We start from the raw sequence: 16,232 nt of genomic DNA on the forward strand, positions 1-16,232 counted from the left end.
CAGTGAAGGCTGACCGGCCACAGCAGGGACCTTAGAAGGGACCAGCAGCCCCTTCCCTCCACTGCCACCGCCCAGGAGCTTCCCTCGGGGCATGCCCTGTGGGTAGAATTCTGAGGGGGATCCATAAGTGTCATGGCACAAAATTGTCAGGAGTGCCCGCCTGGGCTAGGGGCTCCCTTCTCCTCTGCGTGGTGGCCGAGGGGTGCCCTTTCCTGTCACCTGGTTCTTTCAGAACCCGGGACAGCTTCCTCCAGGCCTTAGGTCTGTAAGCAGAACTGAATTTCTAAGGAAGCCAACAGGGTCCCAGCAGCGTGAGAAATCAGAGCAAAGTAGCTGATTCTGTTAGGACAGTGGGCTGTCATGTCGTTAACACCCCGTGTCCCCAAGATGAGCTGGGGGAAACTGAGACATGATGAGAGGAGATGAGAAGAGGGGCCAGTGTTCCAAACTGCTTCTGGGAGGGGGTGAGGGCTGCCCCTCAGTCATCGGGAAGGGCACCTGCTCCGGAGGGGACCCCTGGGACCAGAAGGAAGGGTGCATCCAGCCAGAGACTGTGCTCATGGTGCTCTCTCTGTCCTTCCACATGTCTCCCCTTGTCTCCCCCTCCTGACCTCCTGACTGCCCTGCTCTGCTGCAGGGAGTTCACCAAAGAGCGGGAGAAGGCCAAGTCCAGGGGCACCTTCCAGAAACTGCGGGAGAAGCAGCAGCTAGACGAGGACCTCCGGGGCTACATGAGCTGGATCACACAGGGCGAGGTCATGGACGTGGAGGACTTGAGAGAAGGTGTGGGTCCTAGGGCTGTGGTCGGCATCTCCTCTCCTGACACCCCCCCATAGGAGGTGCCAGCATACAACACCCCCCTCAAACCTTGGAGTCCCATGGAGCAGGGTCAGCATTGCCATTGTGCAGATAAGGACACCAAGACCCTTAGGGTGCGCGATGGGCCCAGAGTCCTACAGCTCCCAACAGGAGCATCCAGGTGTGCCCAGGGCTCTCCCTGCAGTACAAAGCCCCACCTGTCTGCCCAGTGCCGCCCCTTCCCTCTTGGGCTCCTGGGAATTTGGCCTCAGGAAAGCAGAGGGGTCCAGGCCCACTCGGTGCATGCTGTCCCAAAGTATCTCCAGTCCGTGGGCCCTTCTCCAAGTGTGTCTGGCCCACTGTGTCTCTCTTGTCCCCAGGAAAGCTGTCATTGGACGAAGGTGGCTCTGACACGGAGAGCTTGTATGAGATCGAGGGCTTGAACAAAATCATCCAGTTTGTGTGAGTGTCTGTTCGTCTCCCAGGTCCCTCCCAGTCACAGGCTCCCTAAGACAGGGCCTTAGAACCCAGGTTCCTCCCCCTAAGGTGGCCGCAGAGTCACTTCCTGTCCCTTAGCACATTCCGAGGGTGCCCAGCAGATGACCTATTCATAGACCACTGCCCAGGGCTCCAGGTGCCTCTGGCTGCCTCTCTCCGACCAAAGTGCAGCCGGCAGGGTGGGGGTGAGGGGTCGTCAGTCCTGGAGCCTCTGCAGGGGAGGGGCAGGTGTACGTTATGCCCCCTGAGAAGCAGCCAGTGACCTGTGCAGGAAGGAGGCTGGTTCCCAGGCCCATGTCTCATGGGGACAGTGTTTGCTTGGCTGGCTGCTCTTTTACCAATTCAAACACAACTGTGATTTTGAAAGACCAAGGAATAGAGAAACACAGCAAAAGAAAAGAGGAAGAAGGGTCTCCACTGCCCTACACAGAGGTAACCATGGTAACGGATTAGCATCCCTCCGAGGTCTTTTCCATGCTTTCCTCTCTGTCTCTCACACACACAGCAGGTTTTCTGGGGTCTGTTTGGGTTTTTCAGTGGCGGGGTTATTTATGTAAATACTGTCACCTCATAGCTTAGAGCAAGCAGTACCCAGCACATGGGAGGTGCCGCCAGGTAGGTGATGAACAAATACCTGGTAACAGATTCTTTTTTGTATTTTTCTGAAGCTGGAAACGGGGAGGCAGTCAGACAGACTGCCGCATGCGCCCGACCGAGATCCACCCGGCATGCCCACCAGGGGCGATGCTCTGCCCATCTGGGGCGTTGCTCTGTTGCAACCAGAGCCATTCTAGCGCCTGAGGCAGAGGCCACGGAGCCATCCTCAGCACCCGGGCCAACCCTGCTCCAATGGAGCCTTGGCTGCGGGAGGGGAAGAGGGAGACAGAGAGGAAGGAGAGGGGGAGGGTGGAGAAGCAGATGGGCGCTTCTCCTGTGTGCCCTGGCCGGGAATGGAACCCGGGACTCCTGCACGCCAGGCTGATGCTCTACCACTGAGCCAACCGGCCAGGGCCTGGTAACAGATTCTTAACTTAAAATTATCTATTGAGGGCAACTTGACACACACATATCTTTTTGTTGACTCAATTATTCTTTTTAGAGCAGTGTAAGGTTCATGACACAATTGAGCAGAAGGGACAGAGAGCTCCTATATAACCTCTGCTGCCCCCCAGATGCACAACCTCCCTCATTATCGACGTCCCCCCCACCATGTTGCCTGCATTTTGACCCGTCATCATCACCTAGAGTCTGTAGTTGACATCAGAGCTCACTCTTGGTGTTGTCCATTCTGTGGGTTTGGACTAATGGGTAATGATCGACCTGTTTCCCCATTATAACACCCACACAGGGTATTTTCACCACCCTAAGAGCCCTCCACCTGGCCTCCCTTCCCGACTCACCAACCACTAGGAACTGCTGATCTTGGTACCATCTGCATAGTCCAGCCTTTCCCAGAAAGTCACCTCGTTTTCATATTGGCTTCTTTTGCTTAGTAATCCCTCATCTGAAGTTTCTCCTTGTCTTTTCCTGTCTCCATAGCTCACATGCTTTGATATAAAAGATTCTATAGTATGGATACTTGATAATACTTAATTAACTTGATCTCGTGGTGGGTATACTTGGATACATAGATTCAGTCAAGCTTTCCAGTCTGGGGCCCTATGGTGCCCTCTCTTCTGGGAGCAGTTTTGCCAGAAGTGTGAACATTTCTGCTGGCAGATCCCTCAGGGAGGGTCAAAGTACACATAGATTTTAAGCCTTGGTAAATGCTGCCACAATTACTCTCCAAAAAGTTGGCATTGATGGCCAAAGTGCCCTGCCTGCAGTCCTGCCCACCACCAGATACCATTCATTGTAGAACTGCTGTTATACGGGCAAAACGTGGCATCCCAGTCTTTGTTTCACTAGAATTGAAATGTACGGAGCCCCCCACCCCCTGTGCCAAGCCCTGTGCTCAGCATCTCACTGTGTGATCTCCAGGCCCCTCTGAGGCCGGCATCGTTGCTACATGACTTTGAAAGAGGGAGGATTTAACTAGGGAGAGCCTAGACTGGAGAACCATAGATCAGCCTGGCTCTCCAGCTTGCACAGCAGGAGGGAGAGGACCAGTCATACTCCATGTGGCCAGGATCTGCCTGAATGTATATAATGCGGGAAGGAGGGGGCTCAGGAGAAGCGGCTCCCCGCCTCCATCCTGCTCCGTCTCCTCCCCCAGCCGACACTGGAGGCAATGGAACCGCGTCTTCCGCTGGAGATGCCATGACCTGGTCAAGTCCAGAGCCTTCTACTGGCTGGTGATCCTGATTGTGGCCCTCAACACCCTGTCCATCGCTTCCGAGCACCACGATCAGCCTCTGTGGCTGACCCACTTGCAAGGTGAGACAGTCCTGGAAGAGGACAGGTGTGGCCAATGGCCAAAGCCAGGCCAATGGCATCCGGGCTTTTTGCAAAAGAGCTCTATTAGAGATTGACATTGTTTTCTAGAAATTACCAATTGATGGTATTTGCCTTCTTGTGGCAACAATAGTAATACTTTGGAAGCCTCCAGCTGCATGCTCAGGTGCCTGGGGAAACTATTCCTATTCTAGACACTGGACCTCATGAATGCCAGTGCTTTAGCAATTTGGGGGGTGGAAGAGAATGCACAGGACTCATCCGCTTAGTCTTGGGTATGGAGAGTTTGAGGTGCCTCCGCAGTACCACCACGGAGACGTCAGGGAGGCAGATGGAAAAGTAGGTCTGGAAGTCTGTGGAGAGGTCTGAGTTATATGCACGTCTGGGAGGCGTTGGCAGGGATGACAGCAGAAGCTGTGGTCTTAGAGGAAGGACATCACCAGATCCCCGGGGCTTGCTGTGTGCTCAGGTATGCAGCGTAAGTCCAGCGTCTTCAGAAAAGGCTTAGTCATAGAGGCCCTGGCCGGTTGGCTCAGCGGTAGAGCGTCGGCCTAGCATGCGGAGGACCCGGGTTCGATTCCCGGCCAGGGCACACAGGAGAAGCGCCCATTTGCTTCTCCACCCCTCCGCCGCGCCTTCCTCTCTGTCTCTCTCTTCCCCTCCCGCAGCCAAGGCTCCATTGGAGCAAAGATGGCCCGGGCGCTGGGGATGGCTCTGTGGCCTCTGCCCCAGGCGCTAGAGTGGCTCTGGTCACAACATGGCGACGCCCAGGATTGGCAGAGCATCGCCCCCTGGTGGGCAGAGCGTCGCCCCATGGTGGGCGTGCCGGGTGGATCCCGGTCGGGCGCATGTGGGAGTCTGTCTGACTGTCTCTCCCTGTTTCCAGCTTCAGAAAAATGCAAAAAAAAAGAAAAAAAAAGAAAAAAAAAAGGCTTAGTCATAGAAGAAACACAGAAGGACCTGGTATCCCAGGAGCCAAGGAATAAGCAAGAGGATGGGATGTCAGGAAAATCAGGGTCCAAGTGTCCACTGCATGAGGAATGTGGAAGTGATGGGGGACGTTAGAGAGTGTTTGCTGGTGGAGCCACAAGGGCGGACCTCTTAGATATAGCACTGCTTGGCCTCTGGAAACCTGGATTAGTGTTCTTTCCATGAACAAGAATTCCCCAGGCTTGGTGGGATTTTGAGGGTAGAAAATGGACAATGGCTTGGAAACGTGGGAGGGGAGTCCTAGGCGAGGGCTGAGCCCGGCAGAGAGGCGCGGAGGTGGGGAAGGGCAGGAGGGTGATGCTGAGCTTGCGCTGCGCCCCACAGACGTAGCCAACCGGGTGCTGCTGGCCCTCTTTACCCTGGAGATGCTGATGAAGATGTACGGGCTGGGCCTGCGGCAGTATTTCATGTCCGTCTTCAACCGCTTCGACTGCTTCGTGGTGTGCAGCGGCGTGCTGGAGATCCTGCTGGTGGAGTCAGGCGCCATGAGCCCCCTGGGCATCTCTGTGCTGCGCTGCATCCGGCTCCTGAGGCTCTTCAAGATCACCAGGTGAGCAGGGCGGGCAGCGGGCTCTGTGCCATCCCATCTCCTGCGAGCCTCCATGAAAGCAGCCCCTCCCTGTCTCTGCGACAGAAATTACACTCCTCTTTGTACCTCGTTCCTCCCTGGTCATCTTACCTCTAACCATGGTCTGAGGGCAGGAAGCAGGGGCATGGAGCAGAGGGAGGAAACAGGAGAAGGAGAGACTGGAAGAGGGAAGAAGGGAAGGAGGAGGAAAGGAAAAGAGGAGAAAAAGGGGGCTGAACACAGAACAGATAGTAAGCTGCAGCTACGGAAGGCGGTGCAGGGACAGGAGGTGGTCCATGGATTTCCAAGGCTGTCTGAGTGCCCGCCTAAGCTGGGTGCTGTGCTGGGCATGGGGGCCAGGGCACACACACGTGGGCATGGTCCTTACTCTCATGATGCTTTTGGTCCAGTGGTGGGACCAGAAGTGATGAGTGTGATATGACGAACAAGACGTGCTCTGTGAAGGAAGGAGAAGGGGACACCATGGATCCAGGGGCCTCTCCCTCCAGGCAGCCCTCCCCCGTGTACCTCCTCCAGGCCTGAGCCTTTCCCCCAGCCCACTCAGAGCCTGTGAACACCTGTGACAGGGGTCTGCCTGTCTCCACCTTGCAACCCCCTCCTGCAGGTATTGGACATCGCTGAGCAACCTGGTGGCATCCCTGCTCAACTCCATCCGCTCCATCGCCTCGTTGCTGCTGCTGCTTTTCCTCTTCATCATCATCTTCGCCCTGCTGGGCATGCAGCTCTTCGGGGGCAGGTATGACTTCGAGGACACCGAGGTGCGCCGCAGCAACTTCGACAACTTCCCGCAGGCCCTCATCAGTGTCTTCCAGGTGGGCTGCCCCACAGGTGCCCATCCCTCATCTTGTCCCGCAGCATCAGAGCAGGCGTCACCTCCTCCAGGAAGACTTCTCAGATCTGCGGGTTTGATTTCAAGGTCCCTCTAAAGGCTCCCTCCTCCCCTGTACATCTCTCCATTGTGACAGTGGCTTATCTGTCTCCTCCATGCTCCTGAGCTGGGAGCTGTGCCCAGCTTGTCCTTGTGCCTGTCCCTGGTGCCTGGCCTATGGTCGGATGGCAGTTTATGAATGAATGGAGTTGGGGTGGGCTGGGAGTCCAAGGGCCTCTTCTCTCTCCCATGTGCAGCTCCTATCTCTGAGCACAAAGCTAGACAAGGTGAGCCCTCCCCCCCAAAGGCTTTGTCACCCTGAGGAACATTCCCCATCCCTCACTCTGGAGGCATGGCTTGGCCAGCATGCCCTGGAAGCCACTCAAGGGAACGCAGCTGGGACTCACCGGGAGGCCCCCGGAGGAGCTGCCTTGATGTAGAGCAGAGGCACGCTCCCCTCCATGGCCGCCAGTGCCTGTGAGGGACACTCTCACTGGAACAGTGTGTGACAATCAGTCAGTCCTACACATGACTTCTCTGTCTTCCGCTCACTCCACTGGCTGGCCATGCAGTGTGTCTTTGAAGGTGTTTAACATTGCACACCCTCTCTGGACGATGGAGCAACAGGTGGCCCAGGCATATGTGGTGCTGTTGGGGACAGAGCATGGGAAAACAATGAGCCCACTCGGTGACAACTACACTCCTTGGCCCTGGAAAGCCAGTGACAAGATTTTCACTCATTGCGAGAGGCGCGGGGATTAGAGAAGAGAGCTTTGGTCCTGGCTGTGGACGGAGGGAGGAGAGGTCTGGGGCCATGGGCAGAATGGAAGGGACCATGTGGACCATGCAGTTCCCACAGAAGACTCCCAGTCTCTCCATGTTCCCCACCACGCTCCCCTGTCCCCCAGGTCCTGACAGGCGAGGACTGGAACTCCGTGATGTACAATGGAATCATGGCCTACGGTGGGCCCTCTTACCCCGGCATGCTCGTGTGCATTTATTTCATCATCCTCTTTGTCTGTGGCAACTGTATCCTCTCGAGAGCAGGAGCAGGGGATAGCTTAGGGAGGAGCTGGGCAGGAGGCTCAGAGCAGGGGCTGAGGATGCCCTCTAGCCAGTGGGCAGCACCCAGGCTCCTGGTCAGCGGAGGGAGACAGGACATGGCCATCGGCAAGTGCAGGAGTGGCCGCCTTGCAGTAGCCAGGCTGGGGAGGCAGGGGGACTGGTGACAGGCGGAGGAGCTCATCCCGGGGAGGTGGGCGAGCCTGGAGCAGGTGGGGGGAAGGGCAGGGCTTGGTGGAGGAGCCGTGAAGATGGTGGGGCAGCCTGGTGCGAAGGCGAGAGGTGGGCGGGTGGTACCAGGGAACCAGGCAGTGTGATCTTGGACAGAGCAAGTGATCAGATGGCAGAGGGGAGGGCGAGGGGGACAGGACAGAGAGGACCGCAATGCCCAGGTTCTGATGTGTGCACCACGAAGTTTGATGTTATGAGTAGAAGGGAAGATGTTATGAGTAGAGTTTGATGTTATGAGTGCCCATGCTGGAGGGAAGGAAACCCTGTCCCTTGTGCTCATGTGTGCCAGGCATGATTCTCCCGTGAAGAGCCTTATGTGTTCCCCAGTGGCCCGGTGTGGGGGATGGAGTCAGTCCTGGGCAGGAAATGGGCGGTGCTCAGGGCCGCACCCAGGCTCCTGGTCAGCGGAGGGAGACAGGACATGGCGACTGGCAAGTGCAGGAGTGGCTGCCTTGCAGTAGCCAGGCTTGGGAGGCAGTGGGGTAACCCCAGTAAGAGGGTCTCCAATGACCCTGTCGACACGTAGGTAGGACAGACTCCGGTCTCTGCCGCCCACCACCCTAGGCTCCTTAGCTGGACGCCCTTAGATATTCTGCTCAACGTCTTCCTGGCCATCGCTGTGGACAACCTGGCCGAGGCGGAGAGCCTGACTTCTGCCCAGAAGGCCAAGGCTGAGGAGAGAAAACGCCGGAAGATGTCTAAGTGAGTGCTTCCTCCTTGGCAGGGAGACCTGGAGTGCCCAGCCGGTGGTGGCGTCCCAGCCTCGGGCAGGTGGCTCCCCAGATCCTGACAGGCAGGGGTCATGCCACCATGATAGCTGCCCAGAGAGTGGGCTTCTGCGGCCAGCACGTCCAGGGAGAGCTGGAGTCCTGTGTAGTGTCCCTGGGGACAGGATGAGCAACAAGTCGACCTCTAGATAGGTCTCGGAAATGTGAGAGCTAAGCCAGGCAGGCTGGACCAGGCGCCCTGGGGAGGGTTCTAGGAATTCCCCCCGCTGCTGGCCACTGAGTCACCGCAGTCTTGGGGTCATTGGGGTCATTTCCACTCGCTGAGCCTCAGGCTTCTCACCTGTGAAGTGGGTCTGACTTCTGCAAGACGAGTCATCTCTGCAGAGTTTCTGTCGCTCTTACTGTGAATGCATTGCCTAGGGGCCTTGTCAGAATGTGGTCTCTGATTCAGCAAGTCCAGGGTGGGGTTGTGGCATTGACAACCTGCTTCCCGGCAGGGCCGAAGCTGCTGGTTGGAGAACCGACATCCCTCAGTGGTTCTAGACAAAGGCCTGCTTCCTCCTGTGCCCATTCCTGGTGGAGGCAAGCGGGAGAGAGAAACCGGGAGAGGCCAGCCGTGGAGGCCAGACATTTCCCGGGACTTTTCCCAAGACTTGAGCCCTGTCTTGAGCCAAACCACACTTCCACTCTGGGGGTGTTCCTTTGATCAGAGCAAAGCCATGTCCCACCCACTCACCAATTGACGAGCATCGTGTGTGGCTGACAAGTGAGGCCCATTTGAGTCTACACTGGGCACCATGCCCTCTTATCTCGAAGGACTTACCCAGGCCCACAGTCCCTCCCCACAGAGTCCTCTGAGCCCTTGGTGCAGGGTCCCCTGAGGGTCCCCAGGCTGAGCAGTTCCTCCAGAACTTTCTAGCTCAACCTCCACTTTGGGCTTTCTTGCTTTTCCAACTCAGGAGTCTCCCCAGCAGGCCCGAGGAGGAGAAGTCAGTGATGGCCAAGAAGCTGGAACAGAAGCCCAAGGGCGAGGGCATCCCCACTACGGCCAAGGTGAGCTCAATATGTGGGCGTTGCCAGAGGCAGGTGGTGGGGGGAAGGGCCGGTTCAACTCTGAAAGGTCCCTGGTTCACCCAGAGGCCTGAGGGTGCTGGTGGGGTGAGGTGGGGGTAAGAGAGAGGCTCTGAGCCAGGGGAGGGCGCCTCCCTCCACTCCAGTGGGAGACAGTCCATGGCTACAGGTCCTTCAGGGAAGACTTTGTGCTGAGAAATTCAGGTGCCCAATCTGGGAACCAGACCCAGACTTTCTCAGAGTCCCAGCTTCCCATCCCAGCCAAGGGGTCCCTTCCCCCACTTGGTGCCCCTGTCCCATTGAGAGGCCCAAACTGGCTTCTCACCATTCCATCCCCGCCTGGCTTGTCCTAGCCTGGCTCTGCTCACCCTTCCTGGGGCCCAAGGAAGCAGAACTCCAAGGGTCAGGGGACAAGCCTCCAAGGGGCAGAGGGTCCCGGTGGGGGAGCTCAACTCGGTCCTGGAGAGGTAAACCAGGGGCACAGTCACAGGCCCAGATGGGCTGGGCTCCTGGCTTTGCTCCATGGGAGCTGGGCTTGGCCTCTCAGCTATAGAGTGGGATGATCATAATGTCACTTGTCCCCAGGCTGTAGGGAAGATTATGTGAGCAGAAACCCACACTCGCCCTCCAGTGAATGTCTTCTAAGTGGAAAGGACACATCTCCTTTCTATCATCATTTCCCTTGTGTTTCTTCCGACAGCTAAAAGTCGATGAATTTGAGTCTAACGTCAACGAGGTGAAGGACCCCTACCCCTCAGCTGACTTCCCAGGTGAGAGTCCTGGGACTGAGGAGGTAGGGAGAGTAGACTGGGGCTTCCTCCCCAGGGACAGTCTCTCATGTGTCCCCAATCTGGACTCCCTCCACCATCACCACCACCACCAACCACCCCTGCTGGCTTGTGAGCGTCTGAGACAGCAGATGCCACAGCAAGTCTCCCTCTCTCCCCTCCCCACAGGGGATGATGAAGAAGATGAGCCCGAGGTCCCAGTGAGCCCCCGGCCACGGCCCCTGGCTGAGCTGCAGCTGAAGGAGAAGGCAGTGCCCATCCCAGAAGCCAGCTCCTTCTTCATCTTCAGCCCTACCAACAAGTGGGTGGCCCCTTGGCTACTGGGCATGAGCTCAGGGAGGGCTGCCTCCCTGCTCTCCAGAGACCCCCTTCTCTGACTTCTCTGAGCCTACAATGACACTCTGAGAGATCCGCTCCTTTAGCTGCAGAGCTTGTGCCCTGAGATACTAGCATATCTGGGGTAAGCAAGGCTTCAACACTTTATCAGTCACTGGTACCTAAGAGGGTCTGGCATAGGGGCTCATTTCTGAGAGCAGCTGTAGACAGGACAGGGGGCTGGGGGCTAAGAAGCTGTAGTTATTGGCTTCCCAATTCACACCTTAAAAGAATATTCACAGACTGGAGTCTTCAAAGAGTTTCATCTGACAGTCTCAGGGATACAGAAGGGTCTGTCCCGTTGTTCTGGTGGGGAACCCGTGGGTGGTGGAGGAGTACTGGGGAGAGTAGGGTGATGGGAGGGGCTTGGTTGGGACATAGGACTAAGGCTGCAGGGACAGAATGGGGACAAGGTCCATGCATGTCCAGCCAGAGAACGAGCCAGATGCAGGCTATTTGCTGCTGACCCAGGAGAAAGGGATCCAGTGTCCCCTGCAGGGAAGAGACTGGTGAAGCTGGCACACCTCGCAGCTCACAGCTTTCCTGGCCCTCCCATCCCCACAGGATCCGCGTCCTATGTCACCGGATCGTCAATGCCACCTGGTTCACCAACTTCATCCTGCTCTTCATCATGCTCAGCAGCGCCGCGCTGGCCGCCGAGGACCCCATCCGGGCGGAGTCCATGAGAAATCAGGTGATGGCAGCAGGCCTGTGCCCTCTGCCAGCTCAGCACGCCTCTCTGCTCCAGACCTCCGCCGCCGCACACCGCACACCGCACATCGCACATCACACTCTGGTGCTGACTGCAGCCCTGTCCTCTGTGTGGCTGCAGGTGTCAGAGTCCCTTAGAACCTGAGAAAATGAAGGGCCAGCACTGCCCAGTTCCCTCCTTCTGAGCAGTGTTGTCACAGCATGAGGCACAGACAGGCTCTTGTTACCTGGGTTTAGTGTTAATGGTGATGGTGGTGATGATAATGGTGATGATGGTGGTGATGGTGGTGATGATGGTGATGGTGGTGATGATGGCGATGATGGCAATGATGTTGGTCATGGTGGTGGTGATGGTGATGGTGAGAAGATAATGATATCATTGCTCCACTCTTCCTCTCACTGACTTCTTCTCCCCTGCTCTGTTCCCAGATCCTTGGGTATTTTGACATTGCATTCACCTCTGTCTTCACTGTGGAGATTGTTCTTAAGGTGAGTGAAGGCCATGAGACAGCTTCGGCTTGGGCAAGGGGCATCTCTGGGCCAGGGAACCAGACCTGATGCAGCTCTAACTTACTTATTGCTCAGTCAGGGGCTGGACAGGAGGAATGAGGGAAAAGCAAGAAGGTGGAGAGAGCAGAGAGAGTCAAGACCCTGGGGATCAGATGAGGTTTTGGGTCACAGCCTGCGGTACGAGGGAGAGTGGGTGGATACCTGGAGACATGAAAGGCAGCTGATCTGCACCCCACACACCTCTCTGCCGAGCACAGTTAGGGGTGTGGAGCCTTTGGAGTTTTTCTCATTGAAGGCACAGTTAGCATGGGAGTGGACCCGGAGAGCTATGGTTTGTTCCTAGACCTTCATTCTGGTGAAGGTCTTCAAGACCCTGAAGGTAGTTCATCCGACTCGGTTGTCCGTGGGGCCGAGGGGGACTTCCGAAGCAGCGTCCAGGGAGGAGAAGGAACCGTATCATGCCCTGCACGAGAGAGGAGGCCAGGGCTTCCCCAAGGGAACAGAGACCCAGGGCTCCCTACGGCATCTGACTTAAGAGATGCGCTCAGAGCAAAGTGTGGTGTGGCTGCCTACAAGAAGCCCCTAGGCTCCCAGAACTGGAGTGGAAGACAGAAAACGCACCTTGGGACCCTGTGAGGACTGGGGTGAATGAGAGACCCCCAGCTCTTCGCCTTGTCGCGGGCAGACGGAGGCGAATCTGCCCTCGGGAAGTCTCCCCTTGTCGGCGCAGGCCTGTCCCCAGCCCGCCCCACCCCGGGTGCTGTCTGTCTCTTCCCAGATGACGACCTTCGGCGCTTTCCTGCACAAGGGCTCCTTCTGCCGCAACTACTTCAACATCCTGGACCTGCTGGTGGTGGCCGTGTCCCTCATCTCCATGGGACTCAAGTGAGCAGAGGCTGGGGCGTGGACCCTCTGCACCCGTGCCATGGCCTCAGAGTGGGTGTCACCCACTGGTCGTTGACGGGCACCAAGCCCCAAAGGGAGGGTGTCTCAGAGCCATTGATGGAGGTCCACATCCCTTGGGTTATCACCAACTGGACTGAAGTGCCAATGCTAAGTGGACAGAGCCGAGTGCTGCAGACGAGGGGTGGGCCAGAGAGGAGAAGGCAGTCCCAGCAGCCCTTTGGGGACATGGTCCCTGAACTTGGAGCTGCTGGTCTAAGGGGAAGAAGGCCTGTGCATGCACGCGTGCACACATACACGCACACACCCTCTCCATCTCTGCATGGTAAGCTCGTTTTGTGCTTCTGGAAGACGATAAGCACACCCTCATAGCAGGAGGCAGTTTCACTTGGGGCGACCCACACTCAGCCAAAGGTGGGGGAGGTGGGTGTGTTCAGGCAGAAGGAGTCCCCCCCCAGCTAATGGCCGGAGGAAGTGGAGGCTGGAGCATCACCCTCAGCCCCACCCTTGGCCACTTCCCCAGGTCCAGCTCCATCTCCGTGGTGAAGATCCTGAGGGTGCTCAGGGTGCTCCGACCCCTGCGAGCCATCAACAGAGCCAAAGGGCTCAAGGTGTGAGGACCCGGTGGGACCCAGGGCTGCGGGGGCCTGACTCCAGGATCCTCAGCCCAGCCATCGCTGGGCACAGCCCATCCCCTTTACCGTTGGGGGGTGAAGATGAGCCTGGGCAGCCATGTTCCCTCAGCTTCTCCATCTGCAACCAGCTTCAGGGGGGGGGGGTAAGGGCAGGGAGGCTGACAGCCCTTGGGGTCCCCTCAACCAGAATAGCGAGGGTGGGGTGCTGCCGCCCAGCCCTATCGGCGCCTTCCTCCCCAGCACGTGGTGCAGTGCGTGTTTGTGGCCATCCGCACCATCGGCAACATTGTCCTGGTCACCACGCTCCTGCAGTTCATGTTCGCCTGCATCGGGGTCCAGCTCTTCAAGGTGCGCCCCGCTGGCCAGGGTGCCAGCCCTCGAGCTGAGGCAAGAGCGGCCCATTTCTCCCTCAAAGCAAAGGGAGCCCCAAGCTGGGGAAGCAGGTGTCCTAAGGCACCTGGGGCAGCTGCCATCCTGCTGGCTTTCCGTGGCTTCCCTTGGAGGAGGGGGGCCCCCACACACCTGCCAGGCCCTGCAGTCACCCTCCCTGTTGTCATTCTCTCCTGCCCCCCACTCACCCTGCTGGGCCTGCAGAAAACACACCCCTGCCCAGCCCCCTTGGCTCCACCTCCCTGATCACCTGGGCCTCCGCACCCCTATGTCCAGCATCATTCTGTCTCCCAGGAGCGTCTGGAGGTCGAAATCCACCTTCGCTCCTCTGGGAATGAACTCCATCCTATTCTCACTTCCTGGGAGAACATGGTGGTCAGTTCCTTCCCAGGGACCCGCCCTGCCAGGATGGCCCTCTTACCGAGCTGGTCTCTGGGAGCCCCTGGCTTGTAGGTCATTTGTGGGACATAGAAATCGATGCCTGAGTGCATCAGACACCCTGGCTCCCCTTTTCATGATCCAACAGCCTCCTGGTCCCCGAAGAGCTTGTCTTAAAATTACAAGCTAGAACCTCGGCCCGACTTGGACATGCAATGACATTCATTCATTCAATAAACGTGTACAGGACTTCTGCTCTGGGTTGGGGCCTCAGCCTGGGCTGAGGAGGGCATAAAACAAAGCTCTTCAGCCTATCCTTGGGGCCAGGGACAGGCTAAAGGGGTGGACAGTGGTGGAGGAGGGCTGTTCTGGGCCCTGACCCCCTGGTTTGGCAACCCTCTGGGAAGGTTCCTCCTTCCAGACTCCCCACCTTCCTTCTCTCATCCCTCCCCCTTTCAGTCCTGTTTCCATGACAGCTCATCTCTCTCCCTCCTTCTGGATGCAGGGGAAGTTCTTCAGCTGCAATGACTTGTCCAAGATGACAGAGGAGGAGTGCAGGTGTGCAGTGCCTTGCTGGCTGAGGGTGCCCGGCGGGAGGGCCACCACACGGGGACACATGTGAGGGGTAGGGGGAGCTCCAGAGCACTTTACCTTGGGTCCCTGTGTGGAGGAAGTGCCCAGCAATGTCCCATCTGGGACCTTCATTTGTCCTGCACACTCGCTGCCCAAGGCCCAGAGGATGTGGCAGGAAACACAGCCCAGCCATACACGAGTACAGAGACTGTCCCCCTTGCCTAGGGGCTACTACTACGTATACCAGGACGGGGACCCCACACAAGTGGAGCTGCGCCGCCGTGAGTGGACTCACAACGACTTCCACTTTGACAACGTGCTGTCAGCCATGATGTCCCTGTTCACCGTCTCCACCTTTGAGGGGTGGCCGCAGTGAGTGAGGGCTGGGCCAGGGGTCCAGCCGGCCCCCTTTGCAGCCCCCAGGTCCATGGACAGTGCTCAGCCCCAACCTCACCAGCTCTGACTGGTGTGTTGACCGGACACCCCACCGAGAGCCTGACCAGGGACTCTGAGCAAATGTCCCCTGTCCCCATCGGCATAGGCCTCTGTAATTAGAGAAAAGGGGCACCCCATGGAAAGGTGGGCCCATTCCAGGGTCCGTTCCACCCTTCCCTGGCACAGTCCTGACTTCTGTCCCATGCTTGGCTGGTCACAAAGCTCCCTTGTGGGCAAAGCCCACCCATCCTGGCCCGGTTCTCTGCCCCACCATCCAGCCCGCCCTGTCTCCCCCACCCACCCCAGGCTCCTGTACAAGGCTATCGACTCTTACGAGGAGGACAAGGGCCCCGTCTACAACAACCGGGTGGAGATGGCCATCTTCTTCATCATCTACATCATCCTCATCGCCTTCTTCATGATGAACATCTTCGTGGGCTTTGTCATTGTCACCTTCCAGGAGCAGGGCGAGACCGAGTACAAGAACTGTGAGCTGGACAAGAACCAGGTGCCAGGGCCACCCGACGGGCCTCCTGTTGGTGAGACGACTCCAGGGCTGGGGGACCCCACATCCTCCGCTCCACCTCCAGCCCACCTCCAGCCCACCACCAATGTGGAACCATACCAGCTAGTGGGATGGAGGTTTTCTTGTGAGACCCTCATGAGGCCCAGAGGAAGGAAGCCCCTCAGAGCCCTGGGCTGGACCAGAGCCATGTTAGGAAAGGCCCGTGATGCCTCATAGGGAGCCCACCAGTCCCAGGGAACTCTTTCCCCAAACGGTCCGGCAACGTCCCTCAGCCACAGGCTCCCGACTTTGCCAGACTCGTGCTTCCCTCCAGCCCAGGGATGTGGGCGTGGAGAGGAGGGGTGGGTCCCCCATGCTGACACCTGTTGTGTTGTGTCTCAGCGCCAGTGTGTCCAGTATGCCCTGAAGGCCCGCCCACTGAGATGCTACATCCCCAAGAACCCGTACCAGTACCAGGTGTGGTACGTGGTCACTTCTTCCTACTTTGAGTACCTGATGTTTGCACTCATCATGCTCAACACTATCTGCCTGGGCATGCAGGTAAGGTTCCCAGAATGCCAGGGCCCAATGGACTGGGTCTGGGTCTGGGGCAGAGGTCCAAGCTGGTCCCCCACCTACTCCTCCTGGCACGTGCTGTGGGTTGAGGTGCTACATGGGACAGAGAAGTGAATCGGACCCACGCATGTTTGCCAGGCACCTAACGGTTTATAACAGAGGTGATTCAGAAGTTTGATTCTGTGTGAACAGGAGGTGGCCAGGCAGAGGATAAGAGGGTGGAG

General features: G+C 57.7%; 1 protein-coding gene across 1 annotated transcript in view; it reads left to right on the forward strand.

Annotated features, from left to right (window-relative positions):
• The window catches only part of CACNA1S (calcium voltage-gated channel subunit alpha1 S), a 43,775-nt gene that overhangs the window by 13,857 nt on the left and 13,686 nt on the right, over positions 1-16,232 (forward strand). Inside the window, exons 8-26 of the mRNA XM_066379845.1 lie at positions 638-783; positions 1,179-1,260; positions 3,512-3,672; positions 5,005-5,230; positions 5,874-6,081; positions 7,046-7,166; positions 8,018-8,132; positions 9,118-9,211; positions 9,930-9,999; positions 10,186-10,318; positions 10,957-11,086; positions 11,533-11,592; positions 12,392-12,498; positions 13,040-13,127; positions 13,392-13,499; positions 14,425-14,477; positions 14,718-14,864; positions 15,234-15,435; positions 15,835-15,993. Of these exons, the coding sequence (XP_066235942.1) occupies positions 638-783; positions 1,179-1,260; positions 3,512-3,672; positions 5,005-5,230; positions 5,874-6,081; positions 7,046-7,166; positions 8,018-8,132; positions 9,118-9,211; positions 9,930-9,999; positions 10,186-10,318; positions 10,957-11,086; positions 11,533-11,592; positions 12,392-12,498; positions 13,040-13,127; positions 13,392-13,499; positions 14,425-14,477; positions 14,718-14,864; positions 15,234-15,435; positions 15,835-15,993 (2,410 nt within the window). The remainder of the gene's footprint in view (positions 1-637; positions 784-1,178; positions 1,261-3,511; positions 3,673-5,004; positions 5,231-5,873; positions 6,082-7,045; positions 7,167-8,017; positions 8,133-9,117; positions 9,212-9,929; positions 10,000-10,185; positions 10,319-10,956; positions 11,087-11,532; positions 11,593-12,391; positions 12,499-13,039; positions 13,128-13,391; positions 13,500-14,424; positions 14,478-14,717; positions 14,865-15,233; positions 15,436-15,834; positions 15,994-16,232) is intronic.

Source organism: Saccopteryx leptura, chromosome 1 (assembly GCF_036850995.1).
Source record: "Saccopteryx leptura isolate mSacLep1 chromosome 1, mSacLep1_pri_phased_curated, whole genome shotgun sequence".
Classification (NCBI taxonomy): Eukaryota; Metazoa; Chordata; class Mammalia; order Chiroptera; family Emballonuridae; genus Saccopteryx; species Saccopteryx leptura.